Source organism: Mustela putorius, unplaced genomic scaffold (genome assembly GCF_011764305.1).
Source record: "Mustela putorius furo isolate JIRA1106 unplaced genomic scaffold, ASM1176430v1.1 tig00000407_pilon_pilon_pilon, whole genome shotgun sequence".
Lineage (NCBI taxonomy): Eukaryota > Metazoa > Chordata > Mammalia > Carnivora > Mustelidae > Mustela > Mustela putorius.
The window spans coordinates 19,662,112-19,686,847 of NW_025421373.1; the positions used below are offsets into that span (position 1 = coordinate 19,662,112).

General features: G+C 40.6%; 1 protein-coding gene across 2 annotated transcripts in view; it reads left to right on the forward strand.

Annotated features, from left to right (window-relative positions):
- ITGA2 (integrin subunit alpha 2) overlaps window positions 1-24,184 on the forward strand; it is a 106,534-nt gene extending 82,350 nt beyond the window's left edge. For both annotated transcript variants that reach the window (XM_004737902.3, XM_045079547.1), the window contains 14 exons: window positions 2,022-2,173; window positions 3,917-4,027; window positions 4,599-4,681; window positions 5,104-5,245; window positions 6,561-6,653; window positions 7,251-7,327; window positions 7,415-7,498; window positions 11,369-11,471; window positions 13,560-13,670; window positions 14,592-14,696; window positions 16,538-16,651; window positions 19,664-19,753; window positions 22,244-22,360; window positions 22,881-24,184. In XM_004737902.3, the coding sequence (XP_004737959.1) occupies window positions 2,022-2,173; window positions 3,917-4,027; window positions 4,599-4,681; window positions 5,104-5,245; window positions 6,561-6,653; window positions 7,251-7,327; window positions 7,415-7,498; window positions 11,369-11,471; window positions 13,560-13,670; window positions 14,592-14,696; window positions 16,538-16,651; window positions 19,664-19,753; window positions 22,244-22,360; window positions 22,881-22,961 (1,463 nt within the window). In that variant the 3' untranslated portion in view covers window positions 22,962-24,184. The remainder of the gene's footprint in view (window positions 1-2,021; window positions 2,174-3,916; window positions 4,028-4,598; window positions 4,682-5,103; window positions 5,246-6,560; window positions 6,654-7,250; window positions 7,328-7,414; window positions 7,499-11,368; window positions 11,472-13,559; window positions 13,671-14,591; window positions 14,697-16,537; window positions 16,652-19,663; window positions 19,754-22,243; window positions 22,361-22,880) is intronic.
- Window positions 24,185-24,736: the final 552 nt, after the last annotated feature.

A 24,736-nucleotide genomic window follows, 5' to 3' on the forward strand; every position in this document is an offset into this window, starting at 1 on the left:
ATGCAAAAAAACTACATTGTATACCTGAAATTGATACAATATTGTATCTCCATTACATCTCAACAAAGCTGGGGGTGGGGGGGACATTAAGTGGCTAGTCTGCCTATAACATTAATTTGGGAAATCTATTAGTTGGCAGAAATGGCTGGCTGGTTAGCTTTTCTGGCCTGAAAGCATGGATTTGTCTCCTAAATCTTCCTCTTTTTGATGGGGCTTCTCCCCCCTTCTGTTGCTGTAACTCGAAAGCAGCTTTCTGCCTTCAGAGAATGTCCTTCCCTGGGCTTTCTTCCCATTGGGCACCTTTTCCTGAATGTCTTCAGGTCCACTCAGACAAGCCAGTCATGATCATTTGTCACTTAACTGTCTGGCAATAATTGTATGTAAGACCAGAATCCCATCTTCACAACTTTGAAAAGTAAATTTTTAAAGCATGTGGTCTCTATTATATCAGGTGCTCACTGCAGTTTAAAGTTAATAACCTAAGGAAAAAAAAAAAGATATATTGCCTATGAGGCTATCCTTTTCACCAGGCTACTTGAGAAAAATGAGCTAGTATTACCATATGAACTAACTCTGTCCTGGCTACACTCACCTCCCTGGCATTGTTTTTCCTTTGTATTATTTTCACTGCTTGTTTTTAGTTCATTTGATTCACTTACATTTTATCTATCGTTGTTAACTTCATTAAGTCAGTGGAGTAAGAAAAATGATCCAACATCTCTAATAGATACTTTAAAGGTAACCAGTAGAATTAATGTATTTTGGAAGTCTATTCAACCTTTAAAATACTGAAAATAGTAGAATAAAATGGAGTAACCCCAGATTAGTCAGCTGATGCTTTGAATATCATCAGATCTTCTTTTTCAGTTTTGGACAGTGGACTCTGAAGTCTCTGATACTTTGTATATTGGCTACTGACCTCTGTTTTTCCCCCTAAAGATTGTATTTATTTATTTATTTATTTGACAGAGAGAGAGCGAGCGAGCACAAGCAAGGGGAACAGCAGGCAGAGCAGGCAGAGGGAGAAGCAGGCTCCCAGCTGAGTGAGGAGCCCAATACAGGGCTCGATCCCAGGACCCTGGGATCATGACCTGAGCTGAAGGCAGCCACTTAACCAACTGAGCCACCCAGGCATCCCCCTGACCTCTGTTTTTATTGCTTTTTTTTTTTCATTTTCATTTCCCTGGTTTAATAGTAGTATTTCTGTTTTGTAGATGAGGAAATGGAATCAACCTCCATTTCCTCATCTACAAAACAGAAATACTAGGGAAAAACAGAAATACCTGGGAAAGATGTTACACAAATTGCCTACAGTCCTAGAGCTCATAAACAATGGAATTAGAATTCAAACCAAGTCTGTCTGACTCCAAACTTATTACTGAGGAGTTGCATGCCTTCCCCCCCCCACCCCCAAATAAGCATTTAGAGTGTTCCCTCAGAGTTTATCTCAAATAACATTTAATCCTCACAATTGCCTGGAAGCTAAAACAACATGAGCCCTGATTTCAAAATTACCCCGGTTTTATTTCTGAGTGTGCCCTCACTGTGTGAATGGAGCTGGTTCATTTTACCTCTTTTATTCTGTTTGTTATGTGAAATATGAGATCTATCCACTTTCCAGGTTGACTGATAGTAAAACGTGTACAATATGAGAACATATTCAATGGCAGGCACTCAGTAACTGCCTCTTTTTCGTTTCACCATATTAGGGATGATGAAATTGATGCTTAAGGAAGTAATTTGACCAAATTCCCTCAGATTTCCTGGGGGCAAGTCCATTTTGCTCTCCCCTCTTCAAGCTATGCTTCTTTGAATCGCCTCTCTCTCGAACCAGAGTCCCTACCTCACACCAGAGCCTGAATTGTAAATGCCGTGGCTGTCCATGGCTCACAGTCCATCCATGGAAAGATTATTTTTATATTTTCTTGAAGTCCTTGACTTCACCCAGTAAAACACAGTAAGGTAGGGATGGTTTTTTGGTAAAGGTTTATTTGCAATAACATTTGTGATTTTTGTCATAGCTATTGTATACAACATCACAATTGATGCAAACCTGTACTCATCCAGAGTAACCTCCAGGGGCTTATTTAAAGAAAACAATGAAAGGTGCTTGCAGAAGAATATGCTGGTGAGTCAAGCACAGAGCTGCACTGAGTACACCATCCACATACAGGTGAGGCCTCCGTCCTCGAGCTCATCTTTTCCTCTGAATGACTAATGAACGGTCAATGTCTAAAAAGGGAGCTTAGGAATTAGAAAATGCCCGTCCTTCTAATTAATCCTCTTCATGTCTAATTGCATGAGTAGGAAATCCTATTCTTGATGCTAGTACATGGTTCCTTCTACTAATATGTTACTGGCGTGAAATTTTATTTGGGATTGCAACCGAAAGGCTAAAAATAAGGTTCTTAAAGAAATCAAACATGGTGTTTTCTTTAACATTTAACAGGTAAAACTTTTAGTAGACTGCAAATTTTATTCTAGTATTTTCCTATCAGGGAAAATTTTTATTTTTAAGCTGCTGAAAAGGACAATTCCAATTGTGATTTCCACTATTGGTTTTAAATATAGGGAAGGATGAGGTAAAAATTATTTGCTCCAATCATATCCCATAGTTATGAGAGTTGACATGAATTTTGAAAATCTCACAAGTAGGAAAAATGCTTCTCAGGATTTCCAACAGAAAACTGATTTTATCAATTACATGACTATTTCCCTCCAGAACCATGAAATGGTGTTTCAAAGTGTGATTTCCTCAGGAAACCTTTTTAAAAAGATTTTTAAAAGCTCATCTTTAAAAGAGCTGCTTAAGAACTTTCATAGAACATGGTTCTCAGAGTTCAAGATGTGTAAGAATGCCAAGAGAACTTATAAGATGCATGTTCTGGGTTTCCACCACCAGAAATTTGGGTTTGAAGGTCCAAGGTATATACAGATTGAAGGAGTACTCCCAGATATTTTTGATATAGATGAATGATACAGAGATCACATATCAAAAACTACTAAATATTACTCTGAAAATATTAATTCTGTTAATAGAGGAATTAAAATCAATTGCATTGTTTAATTTCTTGTTCATGTTAAAGGCGTCTTGTTTATGAAGGCCTGGACCTTTTTTTGTTAAGAAGCCAATTACACACATTCTTTAAAGGGCTAAAAGCCAGCTCTCATTCCCTCCTGTTTTTGTGCTAAGTCATAGATCAAATGAAACCTGTAGTCCATTCTGGGGGAATGAAGTCAGCTGAGCTGTTGTTCACACATATATCTTGTTCATGCTGATGTGTACTTGTGAAGTTTTTAAGATGATGTGTGTGATTTGGGTCAGTGCAAGAGATTTTGCTTCAGTTAACACACCATACTGGATATCAATCCCAAGCCCATCCTGTGGGCTAGGCTTACAGCCAGCTGAGCGCCCCCGACCCTTTATCCGGTTTTGTAGAGCAGAGTTAAGTTCTGACTAAGGAAGGGAGTTCTCTTGTCACTGCCTGATAGCCAGCCCTGAGCACCTTCCCATGTCAGGCATATGCCCTCCCAGAGACTTGGTCAGGATACCGAAGGACTCCTAAGTCTTGGCAGTAGGGCCTGGAAAGACCATAGCCGACAACCCAAGAGCTGTGTATTGTTATGACTTCTAAGTATTAAAACTGGGCATAGCCTCTAAATGTTTATAGATTATGTATGAATAACAAGATTACTGGTGAGCTTAACTAAGAATTGCTGCTTCAGATTTTTACTGAATCCAAGTCTCTAAGCGTTTTGGTAGTGGAGAGGCTAAGGGCAGAATTAAGACAGAAGAGAAGCAAGAGTCTGAAAAATCCAAAACAAGGATATTCTCCATTATAGAGAGAGAACTGTGTCCTTAATTGTTTTGAAGCTGCTGTGCCCTAGTAAACTGCCTCACTGTTTGTGTGTGTAGAAGCCCTCTGACGTTGTCAGCTCTTTGGATCTGTGTGTGAACATCAGTCTGGAGAACCCTGGCACCAGCCCTGCCCTTGAAGCCTACTCTGAGAAGGCCAAGGTCTTCAGTGTAAGTGCGGTTTGCCCTTCCTAGAATTCAGACTGGCTAAGAAAGCTTCATGGTTGCTGCAGTCATGTTCGAAAGTCCATAGGACATAACTTTCCAAATACTTGTCTTCTACGTGAAATATTTTTATGTTCAAAGCTTATCAGCATGCAAGATCCGTGAAGGACAGGGACTTTTGTCTTCTTCACTGCACTATTCTCAGCCCTTTGAGCAGTGCCTGGCCCACCATAGGTGTTCAATAAATATTTGTTGAAGAAATAAATAACCATAAAGTCAAACACCTTGTGTTCACCACCCACGTAAAAAAATGTCACCAGAACCTATGTTCTCTGTGTCCCTCTCTTCCTCCATCACATCCACGTCCATCTCGCTCCCCCAAGCAAATCATCACCTTGAATTTGGTCTTTATTGTTGCTTTTCTTCCTATGTCACTAAACATATACATATTCCTAAAATGTTGTTTGGCTTTTTATGGTTTTGAGCTTTATATAAATAGAATAATTCTACATGTACTCTTCCACAGTCTGGTTTTTAACTTGAGCAAATGTGTGCGATTGTTTTTCCTTTTTTGTAGATCCCTTTCTACAAGGACTGTGGGGATGATGGAGTTTGTATCTCGGATCTAGTTCTAGATGTCCAACAACTGTCAGCTGCTCAGTAAGTCTGTTTGAGTTCAGGGTAAAATGTAGAAATAAGACATTAGACGTTTTATTCAAATGAATGTTTATGGAGATTTTTTTCCTACATGCACACAAAAAAAACCAATAACTAATAAAGACCTTTAAAATCTGAATTTCAATTTCTACCATCCATAAAGGAGTAAAACGGTAAGAAATCTCAAACCATTTGTATTTGGATGGTTCCTCTCCCTGCAGTGTTTAAGTTAAAATCAATGAAGGAGCAAATGTAATAGCCTTGACTTATTTGTCGTCTGAGTCATTTTACTATGAAGATGGCTTATTAAACAACTTTCTTAGTCCTCCAAATCTAAAGAGTTTTATCTTCTTATTTTTAAAATGAGTGAAGTATTTGAATACCAGCCTTTTTAACCTTTTTTTTTCCCTTTTTTCTTTTAACAGAGATCAACTCTTTATCATCAGCAACCAAAACAGAAGGTTAACATTTTCAGTAACACTGAAAAACAAAAGGGAAAGTGCATACAACACTAGAATTGTTGTTGATTTTTCAGAAAACTTGTTTTTTGCTTCCTGGTCCATGCCGGTAGGTGATGACACTCCGGGCTCCCTACTCTTGTGTTTCCTGCCTGATACTAATACCCATCTAGCTCACACTCACATCCCCATGTCCCATATGCTGTCTGAGGAAGTGCCTTACTCCTAAGTATGATCAGTCCTAACTTTGGGGCTCCCAACTAGTTAAACCACACGTGAGCGTAGCCCGGCTCTGTATCTAGACCAGTTCTGCTTCACAGCTTGGTCAATTTTTCCTCTGCCCTAAGACTTGGCCAGACACAACCATGACTCTTCTCCAGCCAGCTGTGGGATGAGGCTGCTGTGCCGCTGCACAGATGCTCTGAGCTGCACTTGCTCGGAGAAGTTAGAGTCCTATAGCCCAGGCCAAGCTTTGTAACCACAAGTCTTACTCCTGCCAAGATGCTGCATTCCAGCGAGGTCAGTTAATCATGTTGACTTGATCACTATACCAGGAACACACTTGGCCATGAGGGTCCTCTGGCCCCTCCGCTGCCACCAAGCAACGAAAGGGAGAGGAGCGACAAGCTGAGATTTCCCAAATTCACTACTTGATAAAAGGATCACAAATGGCTTCATCCAAGTTAAAGTCATCACGAACTTAACAGATTTAGTGTTCTAAATCTATTCTGACTTTGATGTTTCACTTTCCTGTGCCAAATGGGAACTTCTTATTTTAAAGAGAAAAAAAAAAAAAAAGAACGAAAAAAGATCCTTTAAAGTATTTAAAATATAAGCACCAACGTATGATTTGTTTTCTTCTCTTGAAAGTACAAATTTCAATTATTATTGAGAGAAAGGTATGTATTAAAGTCAACATTTTAAAATACTGGATTAAAGTTATTTTTGCTTCTGAAATATAAGAACTATGATTTACTTCTGGAGGAAAATTCCAGTATTTGACCTCACTTTTGGCTTATTGGGTGTCCTGCTTAGCAGTAAAAATAGTATACTAACTACCTGGACAATATGAGGTTTTGGTGTTTTTTTTTTAAAGATTTTTATTTATTTGACACACAGAGAGAAAAATCACAAGTAGGCAGAGAGGCAGGCAGAGAGAGAGGAGGAAACAGCCTCCCCGCTGAGCAGAGAGCCCGATGTGGGACCAGATCCCTGGACCCTGAGATCATGACCTGAGCTGAAGGCAGAGACTTACCCCACTGAGCCACCCAGGTGCCTCCAATATGAGATTTTTAATATCAGGGACAATAAATTCATTGTGAACTAGCATTACTGCTAAAATGCCCTGTGGTTCATACATCCTTCAGCACATATGTGCACATGCACTCTACATATTAATTGATCGTTGTTTCTTTGGTCTCCAGGTTGATGGGACAGAAGTAACATGCCAGATTGCTTCATCTCAGAAGACTGTTACCTGTGATGTTGGCTACCCAGCTTTAAAGAGGGAGCAACAGGTACAACTTGCACTTCTTCCTCAAGTCCACACTAGCCCCTCCTCAGCACTAGTGTCACTCGCCACCATTCCGTCTTCGTTGTTGTTAGGTAACGTGATTTGACAGGTGTCACAAACTAACCAGCTGCATATTGCGAGGGAGTTTTGAAAATATCTGAATGTTTCAAGTTAGTAATAAAAGTGGGGTTTTCCCCCATGCAATTCATTTCAAAAGCATATAGAAGAGGGAGAGTTCTTTTTTTCCCTGACTACATTGAACAACACCGATCAGAGTACTGTAGAGAGTCATAGCTATCCCATGTTAACCCCTGGTGAGCAGATTTTCACATCAGCACAGAGCTTTCAAATTCTGACAAGGAGATATGCCTGTGATGTGATGATCTGTACACTTGACTCGAAAGATAGGCCCTCTAATTCTGAAAGCAAGGCATGCTAAAACAGAAAGGTAGATGAACAGATAGCCTACAAGTTTGAAAACTCAAGGCATATATAATTCAGAATGAAATTGGGGGAAGTTTGCTTTTTGGGGGAACTTTTTTTCTAATTAGTCCCTGAGTATGAATCCTCCCAGATTAATGAGTTTTAATTTTGTGCATAGGTGACTTTCACTATTAACTTTGACTTCAATCTTCAAAACCTTCAGAATCAGGCATCTGTCAGTTTCCAAGCCTTAAGGTAAAACATAATGAAGTCATGAATTGATGGTAGATGGGCTTTAATAATATTTCTCTTTAAGTAGTTTCCTAATGTTTGTTTCAATAGCGAAAGCCAGGAAGAAAGCAAAGCAGATAATTTGGTCAACTTCAAAATTCCTCTGCGGTATGATGCCGATATTCACATAACAAGGTAGGTTAAATGCTGAGTAGCCTCTGGCCACTGATAGCACTCGGTGTATAACACATTTGGCTCGTGACTAAGGAGGTTAATTCTTAACTGGAAATTTTGAAGTACATATGTCCCCCTTGTCAACTAAAATGGAAGTCCCGGATAGGTCAGTCCTTAGGAAAACTTTGAGTTTATGGACTGGGACCAACCAAAAAAAAGCCAGAGGGGCAGCCCCTCTGCCACGTGCTGCAGGGAAAGACCTCTGTGGGCCCTCAGATGAGCTTCACACTTTCCCAAGGGGTCACAGAACTCTCTGGGCCCCGAGCAACTGCCACCACCCCCTTCTCCACACCTGCTCCCTATCATCCCTATGAGCTCACAAGCAGTAGCCTCATCCCTAAACACTGAAGCCCCACGCATATACTTTGCACATAGTAGGTCTACCACAAATAGGAAATCTTGTCATGGAAAATTAGTTTCTGGGTGGAAAATTCCTGACGTAATATATTAAGGGTTTCTTCCAACCAAGAGGAAACAAGGCATTTTCCAAAGGAGGTTGTCTATGAATCAGTGCTGTATTCCCCTTCTTGCCTGACCCGAGCAAGCAGAATGATGCTGGTTGGTACCAGCTACCTTGAATTGCTCGGAGGGACAGGTGTCTTGAGAAGTGGCGAACATGTGGAACACCAAAGCAGGAATAGGGTGTCGTATCACCTTGCCTCCTACCAAGAAGGGAGCAGGTTCATGGGTGCTGACACACTGAACCACAGCTATGCAGGAACACAGGCTGAAGGTGACGCCCACCTCCCAGCTTGGGAACCAGGACTCTCCACCTGGGGAGGCACGAGGGCAGCTTCCTAGCATGCACCAGTGCACTGCACTGTATTGCCAAGGAGCCCAATAGTGTTTAGGGACAGTGGCTTTCTCTGACATGCCACATCGCCCCAACCCCTAAAAGCATGGAACACATAGACTGTGCAGTAGGTCACTGAGCAAAAGAAAAAGGAAAATGTGTCATTATGTCTAGAGCATGAGACACATGAGCAAAGATGAAAGAATGCTTCTATACTGAGTGAGCTGCAAACAGCAAAAGCAGAACAAAGTACAGCCCAAGTCTACCATCCCTGAAAAATTAATCAGCAACTGCAGATTGCAGAAGGACCCACAGTACTAAAAGAATGGAAGACCAGGGCATCCAGAGAGATTCTTATTACCACATTACCTGATTTTTTTTTCTTTCTACCTACATTGATTCTTACCCTAAATGCCGTTTTTTTTTTTTTTTTTTAATTTTATTTATCCATTTGACAGACAGAGATCACGAGTAGGTAGAGAGGCAGGCAGAGAGAGAAGGGAAGCAGGCTCCCTGCTGAGCAGAGATCCCAGGACCCCGAGATCATGATCTGAGCAGAGGCTTTAACCCACTGAGCCACCCAGGTGCCCCCTAAATGCTTTTTCTTAACACAGCCTTAATAGGATTCTACTCTCGCACCACAGCCAATTTTTCCACATGGTTTAACATGAAATAAATATAAGATTGAAAGGGGACTTCACTTTCAGTAACCTCTTAGCTCTGTAGTTTTTGTGATGGTAAACTGGACTTTAAGACCCTCGGGTATTCTTTAAAATACACCAAAAAGTTTTTTAAAAAGTTGATATGGAGAATTATGATGTGTAAACACTAAAATGGCTCCTAATCTCACCACCCAGATAATTCCTCTTGATTTTTTTTTTTTAAAGAAACCAAAACTCTAAACACTACAGAAAAATAAATGAAAAGTGAAGTTATCCCTCCCACCCCCTCTGGCCATTGCATAGATGACTCAGCTATTTTTCAGAATACCTTCCAGATGCGAGATTTGTCTGTCTACCAGGATATATGTGTGACACACACACACACTACGTGCTCACGTGAGTGCGTGCATGTGCGTGGACACACACACACACACACACACTCTTACCTGAATGGAATGACAAAATCCTTCTCCAACCTTTCTTTTTATATAATCTTAGAGAAGCTTTTATATCAGGACATACAGAACTAACTTATCCTATTCCTGACTAGATCATAATTTATGTAACCAGTTCACAACTAGTAAGATATTTAATAAGATATTGCAGATTTATTTTAACCATCGCAAGTACTATAAAAAATTTTTTTTCTTGAAAATTTTTTGAAAAAGTCCTCTCCAGTCATGGAATGTATCCCTTAGCAACCACTTTGATAAATGTGCAGTTATATTATGCAAACATTATGGGTGGAAATCATGATAGAATTATTTCTAAGCAGGAGCCCCCCCCAAGCATAACTAACTGCTTATAAATAATTGATCATCCACACTTAAGTAACTTAAGGAAAACTTAAGTAACAAATGGAAAAAATGTCAGATCACTTTAAAATGCAAAATCAGAACATACTAATTTAGAAACTAACTCTTTTTAGGGGCTCACACAAAGGACTTCTAGAAGGTAAAGGGAATAATTCATGCAAATACAACCAGGCTTTCTGTTTCAAATTCTAGTCAGTATTCCCATTTTCCATGTAAGGCTGACAGATAATTGTTTCCTCTCTTCTACATAACCTTGACAAATGCTACATCTATTTGAGTCTCCTAGGGCATATTTTCCTTTTGAGCATTTGGAAAAGTTGTGTTTTTGGTTTTTTTGTTGTTGTTTTGTTTAGCATTAAAAAAAGATAGGAGTTCTGTAAGAAGCCCAAAAAAGTATCTCAGAAAATGTCCTGTTCATTTTTTTTTAAGATTTTATTTATTTCACAGAGAGAGATCACAAGTAGGCAGAGAGGCAGGCAGAGAGAGAGGGGAGGAAGCAGGCCGAGCAGAGAGCCTGATGCGGGGCTCGATCTCAGGACCCTGAGATCATGACCTGAGCTAAAGGCAGAGGCTTAACCCACTGAGCCACCCAGGTGCCCCCTGTTCATTTATTTTAAGGAAATAGTTAGCATCCTAGAATTATGATACATTGTCCAGGGGGAAGAAACCTGCTTTTTAGACTCCTATGTCTGTTACCTTCTCCCCCACACCGCACACAGTCCCAATGAATTTGGAACTCCCAATAAAGTTGTCCCAGTTGGAACCCAGCCTTAGACCCAGAAATGAGTGAGGAGGAAAGGGAAGGGTATCCAGTTATGCTCCCGTCTAAGTGTCCTGTGGGGGTTCCTCTAACCTGGTCCCCACTTCACCTGCAAACCTTACTTGACAACCCCCACCCCCCGCCCAAGGAGAGAGATCAGGTCATCTGATAACTCTAAGTTTAGTCTGATAAAACCTCCGGGTCAGCCTTCATAAACATGGTCTCTACACTAGTCATGGAAACAGACTGACCAACCTCAATTCAGACCAAAAGCATTAGAGTTGGTTTGGAACTAGAGGAGGATAGGGAGAAGGAATAACAAGGTAAATGTATGCCCTATTTTACAATCATGCAGTACGAAATATTGCAGGAGCTAAAACCCAATACCCTATCATTGCATTTCAGCCACCCAAGCGGAAAATCCTCGGGTTTGTCAATCCATCCAATAAACCAGGACTAAGTGTGCACTGCATTAGCACCCCAGTCAGTGCAATAGCAATCTTGAGTTCTAGCAGTTCTAAAGTAATACATTTGTACTTCTTTTAGAAACCATACAACTGGTAGACACAGAACACAAAGAATCTTATGGAGAGATCATGAAGGGATAGGTTTTTAAAGGAATTTGTTTTAGCCTTGGAAACATCAGCCTATAAGTAGCATTTGTTTTCATTATGTCTTGATACCTAAATATAAACCTTGACTTGTAATATAAGCTAGAAAATATTTAAATAAAAGAGGTATTAAGGTGCGAGAACAAAAACAAAACTAAAAAATTTGACTTTAACAAACATTATTCAACAGATCCACCAACATCAATTTTTATGAAGTCTCCTCAGATGGGAATGTTCCTTCCGTCGTGCACAGTTTTGAAGATATTGGTCCAAAATTCATCTTCTCCATTAAGGTGGGTAAGCTTAGAATACTAAATCAGGAGGAAGGGGGGGGGGAATGAGACCAGGAAGAGAAGTAAAAAGTGGAAATAGACCAGTGGTTCTCAAACTTGACCATCGTTAGAATCACCTGGAGAAAAGTTAAGACACATGTCATAGGATCCATCCTCCGAGTTTCTGATTCAGTAGGTCTGTGGCGAGCCTAAAAATGTGAGTTTCTAACAAGTCCCCAGGTGTTGCTGCTGCTGCTGATCCCACTGCTGTACTTTGAGAACTTTGAGAACTAGGACTCTGCATAAGTAAACAGCTGGGCTTTGTGCATAGCTATGGGTAAAAAATAGATATATTTTGAAAGCTATGGGTAAAAAATAGATATATTTTGAAAGCAAATGTTCAATATTAATTAAGTATTAATATAATTAATATAATGGCATTACTATGGGCAAAAGTCTCTGGAATATAATTAAAATGCCAGTTTATCCTTGGAGACCACTTCTATTTGAGAAGTTAACCCTTTACATACAAATATCTTCAGTCAGTTTACATTGGCATTTATAAGCAATTATAATCTAAAGGTTGTTACCAATTATATAAAGAGAAATTTGTGGAAAATTGCAATTTTATAATAAATTATAGAAAATTTGAAAAGTAAAAAAAATCCATCCACTACCTTAAATGAATACCATTTTATTGTTTTACATTTCCTACTAGTCAGTTACATGGTTAGAACCCTGTGATTTGGTAATTAAAAAAAAAAAATCTTTTAAAGTCCTGATATATGATCCAAATACTGGGATTTATAACATGTGACTAGTATTTGGCAATTATTTAACAGGATATTTAATCAATTATTAGTGACAATAAAGTAACATTATTCATAGGGTGTAATAAGTATCAGCACTTTGTATCAAATACATTATGTATATTGACCCATTTAATTTCCAGGTTAGTTATAAGATTGGTAGGATTATTATTCCTATGGTTATTTTAAGATTTTATTTTTGAGTAATTTCTATACCTAGTGTGGAAGTCAAACGCACAACCCCAAGATCCAGAGTTGCTTGCTGTCCTGAGCCAGCCAGGTACCCCCCAGGGTTGTTATTTAAAATGTTTAATAGGGTTCAAGGAGGGCATGTATTGGAGCACTGAGTATTATATGCAAACAATAAATCATGGAACACTGCATCAAAAACTAATGACAGGGCACCTAGGTGGCTCAGTTGGTTAAGAAACTGCCTTCGGCTCAGTCATGATCCTGGGGTCCTGGGATCGAGTCCCGCATCGGGCTCCCTGCTCAGCAGGAAGTCTGCTTCTCCCTCTGACCCTCCCCCATCTCATGTTGTCTCTCTCATTCTCTCTCTTCCAAATTAAAAAAAAAAAAAATCTTTAAAAACAAACAAAAAATAATGATGCACTGTATGGTGGTCAACATAAAAATTTTTTATACAAAATGTTTAATAAGGACACCTGGGTGGCTCAGTAGGTGAAGCATCTGCCTTCAGCTCAGGTCATGATCCCAGCGTCCTGGGACAGAGTTCCACAGCGGTTCCCTGCCCAGGGGGAAGCCTGCTTCTCCCTCTGCTGCTGCTCCTCACTCGTGCTCGTGAGCACACTATCTCTGACAAAATCTTAAAAAGTATTTAACAACCTGTAGGACATGAGAACTGGCCTAGTAGAACAGACTTCCCACTAATAAGAACAAATCCTGTATCTGCACATACCCATTAAGTTGCTTATTCTTTTTTATTTTATGAATGAGGAAAACTGAGGCAAACAGACGTCCGGTGTCTTGCCCAATCCACGCTGCTCATCAGGGCCAGAGTGAGACTTCAGCCCTGGGAGCCCAACGTGACAGGGAATGTTTTTAACCAACTCCGAAGTCTCGAATTACTTAGCAGTTCACACTGGAGGGGCTGAGATTCTCCATGAAGAAGTGAGAGACAGACACCCGAGCATGACTCTGAAGTAACAAGGTTTACTTCCCAATGGACTCAGTGGTACCACTTAATAGTTGCCCTCCACCCAAGCAGAGGTCACTGATCGTTTTCTCCGCAGCATGTGTGTGACGTAGCAAAACCAGATGCTTTCTTCACTCTGTGCAGGTGACGACGGGGAGTGTTCCCGTGAGCATGGCATCTGTAACCATCCACATCCCTCGGGACACCAAAGGACAGAACCCGCTGATGTACCTGACTGGGGTGCACACAGATCAGGTAAAGGCAACGGAACTGCCTATAAAAGCGTGAATTTTCGATACGGAAATACCCCCTGAGATTAGGGTGATCATGCCTGATGTATGGATGGAAACCGAGAAGATAAATTGCATGCATCCTGAGTGCCAATTAACTAGCAAGTTAATTGCATGGAATTTCTCTTCTCAGTTTCTTATTAGAAGCAGGTTATTGTTATAAGGAAACAGTTACAGATGGCAGAAAATATTCCCAAAGCTCTGTTTTGGCCAGGTGAAGATCTGACGTTGTCAGCGTCCTATCTGTAAGAAGTTGGTTGCCTGCCACTGTGGGAGACTAGCTGGTCTTTAAGATGCCAGCCTGGACTTTCACCTGGCTTCTCGTTTTTATCGGCTGGGTTTCCTGCCCAACCTCAGGTCCACCCCCAGCCAATTAAATCAGAATCTTCAGGGCTAAGGCTCTAGCACCAAAGATTCCTTAAATGGCCCCACTCCCTGGTAGTTCTCACACACAGCCCAGGCTGAGCAGCACTGTGGAGCCAATCCCCTGGCCATCGGCTCGGCCTTAGTCTGGCACTCAGAGCTAGCTCTCCAGAGGTGTTCTTCCTGTGGTGCGCACGGGTGACAACAGGAAATCAAAGTCTTAAAATGGTCCACAGAGAGCCCTGGATTCAGTCCGTCTGTCTACTATTATCGCAAATGGTCTTATTACCTATCACACATACCGTGTAAGAACCAGCGCTGCCCATGGAGTTGCATTAGGAGGATGTGAATACTTCCAGGTTTCCGTGAATGATTACAGGAAGTGTGGCAGGGCTGGTGATGAGAGAGAAGCCCACAGTCCCTCCCTGGCCGCAACATGTGACCACGGGTTTTCCTAACATGTCAAAAGGAACATCAGAAATGATTTTGCTTCCTCATACTGATTTGAGGTCCTTCCTTATAGGCTGGCGACATCAGTTGTAATGCTGAAATAAATCCACTGAAAATAGGACACACATCTCCTTCTGTGTCTTTCAAGAATGAAAATTTCCGGCACATAAAAGAACTGGTGAGGACAGGTTAATGGGGTGACTATTTCTTTGGGTGATTCACTGTTGGTTCTAACTGGAAATCAATGCACTTCTTTTCTCCTATCACGCCATGTTACAGAATTTTCTCATTTTGGCTTTGATGGTCGGTACGAATCAAGATTTAGAAAATACACTCTCAAATCTAGATTACTGGGATTATTCCTTATGCCAGTAATATAAAATTTCATGAAGTCAAGAGAGTTCTGTGTGAAACTATGGTAGCAGGCATTCTGGAAGCATTGCGAGGGGCTATGAGGGAACTGCACACGTGCTTGGAAGGTGAAGTTCCTTTCGTCTCCCTTCCACATGATCACCGGGGTTATTTCGCCACCAGAATGCCTCTCTGGCCATCCTTCTCAGTTTTCCAATATTTTACTATCTCCCGCTCCAGAGCGATGTGCCTTTCCTTGAGAAAGAGGCTAGTCTAGCATCTGTTATGGTGCTTGGCACGTATTAAGAACTCCAATAGTAAACCTTTAGCAAACAGCATACTTAAGCAAACTGTAGTTCTCCTCTAAGAATGACATCGAAACTCTGGTTTTTACTTATTTAAATTGCTTTATTTTATGACAGAGGTGGGTAGGGGTGTGGGAAAATAGAATGAAATCGTTTCTTTTTTATAGTGTAATTACGGTGTAAATAGGGCTTAAATCTAAACAGTAGTATGTAAAAATGCCCAGGAGAAACTCATGTCAGGGTATGCCAAAATATACTTCTGAGCATTTTCCTTATTTTTATGAAAATGTTTTGATTTTGTAAAGATGGCAGCTGCTCACTGTGAACAGCATAAAACACAAAACAACAAAGAAACTAAAGTCCTCTAAGAAATCTAATCACCGACCACTCAGTATTCAATGAACATCAACCTCTATACCTCTAAGTATTAATCCACTTCTAGATAAACCTATCCTGTTACATAAATGAACCCTGCTACCTTTTTTTAAAAAAATATGTCAATATATATATGTTTATAAAAAAATAAAAAATTAAAAAAATATGTCAATATAGCATTGACTTTTTTTTTTAATAGACTTAATTTTTTAGAGCAGATTTAGATTCACAGCACAACTGAGTGGAATGTACAGAAATTTCCCAACTACCTTTTGCCCCCCCATGTGGACAGCCTCCCGCTCTCCAAATCACCTCCCACATCAGAGTGGTCCAGCTGATGAACCTACGCTGTTGCATCATAATCACCCCAAGCCCATAGTTTACATTAGCGTCCACTCTCGGAGGTCAGACATTCTATGGGTTTTCACAAGTGTATAACGTGTATCCACAATTAGAGTATAATACAGAATTGTTTCACTGCCTTAAAACAACTCTGCACTCCATCTATTCATCCTTCCCTCCTCCCTAACCCTTAGCAACCATAATTATTTACTGTCAACTTCTTTTTTCATCTAAAAAATACATCTTTATCAATTATGTTTAATGACTAAATTGCACTGCGTTTTGTGCATGTACATTGAGTAATTTACCTAACTAGTACCTTATGGATAAACACAAATAATTTCATGGGGGGCTGGGGTGCTTTTACTCTCAGAAATAGTAATGCCACAAGTAGGCTTGACGTACTCTTGTCCACACATTTCTGGTAACAGCCATACAGACGGAAAATGGCTGGGCCAAAGAGTGTGCCCTTTTTACCTTTAGAGCCTAGGGTCACAACTTCCTGAAGAAGGGTTAGAAGGTTCAGGAGACTGTTTTCCTAGATCCTTCTCAGCACTAAGTTTTATCTATCGCCGTAAAATTTTAGCATTTACTTTGTTAAGCCCGTACTAACTCTTTCCTTTCACCTTTGACTCTACCCTGAAAGAACTGCAGAACGGCTTCGTGCAGTAATGTTACCTGCTGGCTGAAAGACCTTCAGGTCAAAGGAGAGTACTTCCTCAACGTATCGACCAGAATTTGGAACGGGACTTTTGCAGCAGTAAGTATAAGCTTTATGTGTTGGGCTTATCAATAGCAAGGATACATAAAGTTTCATTCTCAGTCAGTTCATACCCTTTGACAAAAGCAGTATTCTGGCTGATATCAGCAATGCCCAGATGACTCAGAGCAATTTTACTCTGGAAGGCAAGAGGCTTCTGCTCCCTTTCCAAAGCTTGCCCAACCTGGTTGTGCCTCGGCATCACCTGGGCTGCTTGTAAAGCATCAGCTTCATAGACTCTATGCCTCCCTACTACATCAGAATGTCTGAGATGTTGTCAGGATCCCCTGTGCTGTCCTGGGGCACAGTGAGCCATCTAGTTTGTCTTCGTCCTCGTGCCCTTGACATTTCTGCCTTCCTAGTCACTTCTAACACGTGCAAATTAAAGTACTCCTGTCTGTCTCCTTCCTTGAGCTTGCGGCTGACTGGTCTCAGCCCACCACGTAGATGAATCTTGCCATGGGAACTCTCTGCTCTCCTGTCTTACCCTTTGTCTGGTGAAGGTCCAGTGTACATACATCTTTAAGTCCTTGCCATCTCATGAAAAGTTTGAAGAAAGTGTCAAAACAATGTGTTTTTTCCATTTGGCAGGTGTGACTCTGCAGGAGTAATATCTGCCTTTAGCTGAGATTTTAGTAGCCAAAATCTCAGTCTGGCAAGAAAAATAGGATAGACAGGGCTCCTTAAAGCTGACTGCGTAAGTAGCTAGCTATTCATTTTCTCAACACTGGCTCTGATCAAGGCAGCAAAAAAAAAAAAAAAAAAAAAAAAGTCTGAAACCTCCAGGGGTCCTCTTAGTTCTTGTGGATTTTTTTAAATAATGAATCTTCAAGGTGTTTCCTAACCATACTCTAGTCCCTATTTTCTAACCATTTCATGAGCTCTCCAACAACCCCATTCTCCCTGCTATGGGATTTTAGGATTAGAGAACTAAGTTCCCTCCAAACTTGTCCCTGGAACCAAAATATGAGCAATATTCTTGGATAAAGACCTAATAGAGAGAGGAACAGTGAAAGGCAGGGAGAGGAAGAGAGAAGTGGGAGAGTGTAGCAGAGAGGAACTGGGTTTTCCTCCTGCTTGCTTTTATTTTGCTGTTGGGTATACTCGCTTGCAAGCCTTTCGGACCCCCCTAAACCCTGTTAGATGGGAAGCATGCGGCGAGTTACACCACTGTCCCAGCTGATGTAGTTTCGTGCCAGACTTCACCAACTGGTTCTTGTCTCCTTGGATTTGAGGAACAAATGTTTTCCTAGCAACCTCTGCCAGCTGGGAAGGAAAACTGACTGCTGCAAATCAAAATGCAATCATGCTGGCTCTGTAAAAAGCATTTGGTTTTCTTGAGTTTAAAACTACACTATTTTAACTGTACGACTTTTAAAAGTACCTTCCCAAAAGTTGTCAGGAGCAAATTTTCATTTCTAGGAGCAAATTCCTGAAGAAGCATATTTATGCTTTTTCAGTGGTTATGGATGAGCTGAAAAACCCCCATGAGAGTCCCTGTCGAGTCCCACACATCTTCCTCCTCCACGAAAGGTCAAATGTTTATTCCCACCTTGTTTTCAGCTATTTCAACAGTCAAATGGATGTTCTTAGGCCACCCAGGAGATCCCGTCTGAAATACAAATCTCATTTCCTGTATTAGAGTCCATTAGCATAGTGCCTTCCACCCGGCAAGTGAACATTTCCATAATTTTGTCATAAAGTGATTGCTCAGGCCTCCACATGAACAGCATGGTCGGCCGTTGTTTGGAAGGCAAAGCTTCGAGAGTTCGAGCAGGTGTGTTCCTCCACTCTCCCAGGTCCGCGTGGGGTCACTACCACTGTTCACCCTGCAGGATACCATGTGCACAGCTGTGCGAACGGGCAGGCTTGAGAGGGCAGATAGATCCGTGTTGTGCAGAAATTCTTTTTAGTCTACTGGGGCTGTGACACTAGCATCACTCAACGGCTACTTTTCTTTTGAAAGGAAACCATTATCAATACTGTGAATGTTTCCCCAACAATATGTGCTTAAGACACAAGGGTTCAGGCTTAACTTCTGATGCAATCTTCCATCTTGAGAAAATTAAAACTAATCACACTGAGCACGGGGAAAGGAAATAAATTGCTCACTTTTTGGATATGCCTTCTCTTTCTGCCTCCCAGATACCATTTAGCAGATTACCTCATGGAGTATGTTGAAACATGTGCCTTAGTAACCAGAAAAACTGAATCCTAGTAGCCAGAGCATAGAAAGGCAGTTCTCAAACCTGGCCATTGTATGCTATTTCAAAGTAAACATCTGTCCCAACATTTGCATTACAGAAAAAAACAAAATACACATCAATAATGTATCCACTGAAAAATCCCTTTTCTGTAACTAGATCCAGGAATACATGTAAAGCTATTTCATATTACATGGTTACCAGTAACAGTATAAAATGTGTCCTTCCTATATGCTGGCCCCAAATCCAGTATTTTATAGAAACACTTAGAGCAGGAAACCTGAAATTATTACTCATTATGTAGCTTGACAGAAGGTGCAGGGTGTCATGCATGGTCAAGTGTACTTTTACTGTTTTTAATCTTAGCTTCCATTATTTGACTTACTCAGGGAAATATATAAGACCTCAAGCCTGCCATTTTCCCTCACAATGCAAACTTCACAAAGTTTTTAAAAATCTGAACCATGATCTTTTCCAATTAAAAACTTCATTTCTAAATCCTGTTTTTCAGCCATTTTCAAGTTAGAATCACCTGGAGAGTGATTTTTATCTGCTGATGCCTTAACTTCACCCACCCAAGATTTGGTTTAATCTGCTATTAATGGCCCCCAAATCCACATGTTTTCAGTTCCCCAGCTGCTTCCCATGTGCAGTCCCACACAGATCACCGATTTAGGAACACAGATTCTTGGGGCTTCTTCATAGGTGCCTTTTGCTCTTGTCATTTTCCGAAGGGAAATAAATAATAAACATGCCAAAGTTTCGTGTGTTAACTTCTGTGAGGATAAAATCTATTTGTATGTTCCAGTCAACTTTCCAGACGGTACAGCTGACAGCATCTGCAGAAATTGACACCTATAACCCTCAGATATACGTGATCGAAGAAAATACAGTCATGGTAAGCACATCCTGTCACCCCAGCAGGACTAGTCTCGGACAGGCCTTTATTTCTGGAAACTTTAAGAGTAGTGGTTCTTCTCACCTATGTATCTGTAGGAGTTTCTTAGTGAAACTCTAAAAACCTGAGGTTTATTACATTAGGCTTAGTTGGCAAAGTCGTTTGCTACTCAAAAGTTCAGTGATGTATGTGCCCTCCACACTCCCCGCCCGCCCCCTGCCCCCCGCCCCGGTGAAGCTGGATCAGAAGGGACAGTCCACTGCGAGGCCCAACAGAGGGGGTTCCTACTGTTTGTGGCTCCCTAATCCAGGCTTCAACCAGCCTGCTAGCTCTTCCTCTCTCTTCTTGCTCTCATGGCACAGTCTCCATCTTAGGCCAGGACATTCAAGTCATGCTTATTCGAATCACATTTTATTGTTTGAATAGAAGTGCTTAAGTATGCCTAATAAATAAAGCATTTATTAGAGGGTTTGGGGATTTTTTTTTTTTTTTGTATTCCTTATAGCTAGACACTGGCACTGTGTGAAGTGTCCATTCATTAGTTCTTATAGTCTAGAAAACTATAAATGTTCCCCTTGATTAAAAAAAGAAAAAGAAAAAAAGTCTTGCAAAGAAATGTACTTTCAGAGAAAACAAAGGCTCACTGTTCCAAGGGCTGGCACAGGACAACTTTCCTTTGCACTGAAACTCTGGTTGGAATAGGCCATATTTAGATATAGTGGGATTTCCAAGCTCAGCGAATCTGCTGGCAGAGCCCTGAGCATTTTCCTCCCAATGCTTTTGTTAACAGTTGGAAGCCCCAGTTTAAGACTCTGCCCCAAGACCAGCCTGGTAGCTGGCCTCAGTCCACTGTTGTAGCCATTAAAAAGCCAATGGCCTCTGAACTCTGGACCTCTCTCAATCCTTGAGAGTAGGACTCTCAGCACTGGTGTCCCACCCCAGTCCCAGGAGAAAGGATTCCAAGAGAAAGGATCCTGTTCAGCTCCTGGCGCACCACCCTGAGGAAAGGGCCGCACCCTCTCTTCAGAGGCTAGGGCATGGAAAAATTAGAAATGGAGCCAAAGGAAATGTGGACTTCAAATTCAAAATACTATGAACTTAGCAGTACTATAGATATTTTAAAAGTTCATTTTAGAAAAATGTAGTGTTCAGACTTGAACATCTGCTGAGGTCTTTATTTTTTTTTTAGAAAATACTATTAATTTCAATTTTTAGTTAACTTATCTAACAATTAAAATAAACACTTTGGATCTTTTCTTGGTTTTCTCTTATCAATACTGATAAATACCAAAGACCAACTATCACTTGTCTATGAAAATATATTTGGAATCCAAATAATCTGGGTAATTTTTTGAATAATACTTGGAATCCAGATAATAAACTGGCATATGCCTATAGATGGATGAGTGATTCTTAAATTTATTTGAATCCCAGTCCATTTAAAAATCTGAAACAAAAATTTTTATACTTGTGGATCCCTTTGAATCCATGGACCCCACCCTGGGAAATTCTGGAATGGACAGTAAAGGTATGACTGCCATTAAGCAGTAAAGTACAAATTCAGTTACTTTATTCCTAAATTGTAAAACCTTATTTTAGCTCTCGAAAATATAAATGAAAAGAAAAATAATTACCAAAAGTCAAGACAAAGTTCAGCCAACTCATAAATTCTGTGACAAGAAGCAGCATATCTGCCACTGTAACAGTGTTAAATCAATCAATAAATTGGGTTTTGTCAACTTGTTTTCCCCAAAATGCAGCTCTTAATATTCTTAATTGTGGAGGAAATGGCAGTGATTCTTTCTGCAATTAAAAAAAGATACATAAAATATATTATATATGTGTGTGTGAGAGAGAGAGAGATTTATATATGGATGATACAATTTTACCATTAGAACTCTTAGAGCAGCCATTCTATTACAAAGTCACAAAGATTCCCAGAAAGCAGACATGAATCATAAGTAGCCTCAAGGACAGTTTATCACTGAAAAAGGTCAGCCTGAGCTGTTACTTCCACTTTTTAACAATCCATATCAAATAACTTGAGTGAGTTAAGTGAAAGGAATACTTAGGATCCTAGTACAAAGCTGCTGTTGCTTAGTCACAAGGGATCTGGGGTTGTTAATTTGTTTGGTCTTCGACTCCCCTCTCCAAGACGGACTCCAAATGCTGTCACTTGGCGATGAGACTATGCCAGAAACCGAAGTTCCTATTTCATAAATAAAGCATCTGAGGTTGTCAGAGGTGACATACCCACTAAATACAGACACAAAAAGAGAGGAAACTAGAAAATTTGTATTCCTTGCCTGTACTGTGAAGAAGCATTTTCTCTAGAAATTATATTGCACAACGTTTAGCTGAGGAATGTGATCATGCGTGAGTCATGTCACCTTTCTGAACCACCATTTATAGAATTAGAGAAATTGACTAGACCATCTCACTTTTTCTCGGTGCTACAATTACTTAACTATTGCATATATACATTTACAGATTCCCATCATGATAATGAAACCCCATGAGAAAGCTGAAGTTCCAACTGGAGTTATAGTAGGGAGTGTAATTGCTGGAATCCTTTTGCTATTAGCTCTGGTTGCGGTCTTATGGAAGGTAAGAAAATTTTCATATTTGAAAACATTGGGCTCCTAAAGACATCTGTCTTGAATTTCCTTATCAAACAGTAGCCTTAAGTTTTATATAGTACCTCCTCCATCCTAAGAGAAAAGAAAATGCAAATTCATTTGCAAATTCTCCCTTCTGTCCTTGAAAACAATCAGTAAGGATTTTATATCTCCGGTCTTGGGTATGTGTGTGTCTGTGTGTGTGTACACACACATATGTATGTATATATACACATATACATGTACTTTTTTTTTAAGCCTGCCTTACATCCTGACCCCTGAATGTTTTGTTCAGCTGCAAATAAGTAGACCCTGGAAAATTTTAACTTTATGCGATTCAGAATTCAGTTCAACTACCTGGGAATGATTTCCTCTCTGAAAAGCTCTCTCCAGAGCCCAGAGATTCCCAGAGGTGCTCCGGTGGGCACCTCTGGGCCAACCGGGGGAGGGGGAGATGCTGTAACAAAATAGCCCATAGGTGGTAACATTTTTCTATCATCATCTTACAGCTTGGTTTCTTCAAAAGAAAATATGAAAAAATGTCCAAAAATGCGGATGAGATTGACGAGACCACAGAACTCAACAGCTGAGCTCCCCCCGACTCCGCAGTCTATGGACAGTGTTGCACCCTGGGTTTGCAATTTGCATGAATGGATTCTTTTTTTAAAATCCCAGTGTTTTTTGTGTAATAGGTAAACTAGCCTGATATTTTACGAAAACTGCAGGTCAGTTTGGAAAGAAGAAATTGGGGGGTGGGGTGGCTAGGAGTATAAAGGGTAAGACTTATTTTATACGTGGGAAAAGTGATCTTTCCACTGGCTGGTCCAGAGTTTACATTGTAACATGTGTTGTGTCAGAAACATGAAATGCTTACCATCATGAGACGTCTTAAAGAAAAATATAACCTTTCTCCGTTGGGGGGGGGCGAGGTACCCCAACCATTAAAAATGGTTTCTAAACCGTAATGACCAAAGTGGAAGGACTTGGTTGGCACAGATACAGAATTAGCTTGGATACTGATGTTGATGGGGGAAAAACAACACAGGTTTTCATCTGCTGCTCATCCAAAGCTGCCATAGAGGTTATTTTAAGTGATAAGTTTCTTAAGAAAGTAGGGTAAAATTCGCTACTGGCCTGCAGCTGCCTTCTCAGTCCCTTGTTTGCCAGGAGGTACTTACCAAAACATGCCTGGATACCCGGTAGGAGCTGGGAGTATGCTTTCTGGAGAAAAAACTTCCATTTAAGTGTGGAGAGGGGTAGTAGTATAGAGGCCAAAGCATAAAACTGTGTCTAAAATCTGTAGTATCACAACATTTACGGTATAATCCTATCTGCTAGAGGCCCAGCCTACGCTCCAGGAAGTAGGAAGTTTTCTTTCTCCTTCAGGATACCGGGCTGGCTAACCTGGCTGGCTGGAAGGGACCTAGCTTGAATTTTGGGGAGAGGAGTAATTTCTTTGCCTTTTGGTATCCTTCCATTTTCCATACGAAACCACTTTTCCCACTCCGGGTGTCCCCATCTTCTAGAAGCCCCCCGAGGCATGCCTTCCTCTCCAGTGATCCGGAGCTAACCACGTTCCCTTGGCCCTTGACCAGCTACCCCATTCATTGGGGGCAGCTGCTCTGCACCAGGTATGAGGAAGAAAAATCATCTCACATACTTACATGAATAATCCCCTTAACTCCAGGAAGCTATTTTCACTTATTGGTAAACAGGTTAGAAAAATAAGCCAGGGTAAATTTCTAATTGTTGGAATTTCAAGCAGCATAAAGAAGGTAGTTTAAAAAAAAAAAAAAAAACACCTCAAGAATTTGCAAGGAACTACAAGGAGATAATGGCAACCACCTAATTAGCAGGTTTCATCCTCTGTGTTTGTGTGTTGCTGGAGGACTTAAACTTCCAGAAGAATGACTGCCACCTAGGCAAGATTGCTCCCTAGCTAGATTAGGTCCCAACCCTTGAGACATTTATTTGGTTCAACAGGGATAAATGCCACTAGTCTGCTTTTTTAACAAGCATCCCAGTCACTGATGTAAATAAACTATCTTGGGGATGCACCACCCATTTCTCCTTCTGCACTTCCTTTTCCATTTCTGAGCCCACACATTCTCCAGGAGGGACTGGGAGAGAGGCAGAGAGACTATTTTATGACAGAAACTGACATAAAAATCTAAAGCTTTAGACAAGTCACTCTGCCTCTTTATACTTCAGTGTCCTCATTAGAAAATGGGAAGCCCAGGTTGTAATTCAGCAGCAATGCTTTTAGCTTTAAAAGTCTATGACCTCAATTTCTTGTAATTACAATCCTCCAAAAACCAGACTTTGAAAACAGGTATACGCCTTGGTGCACCTGGTCCTGACCTCC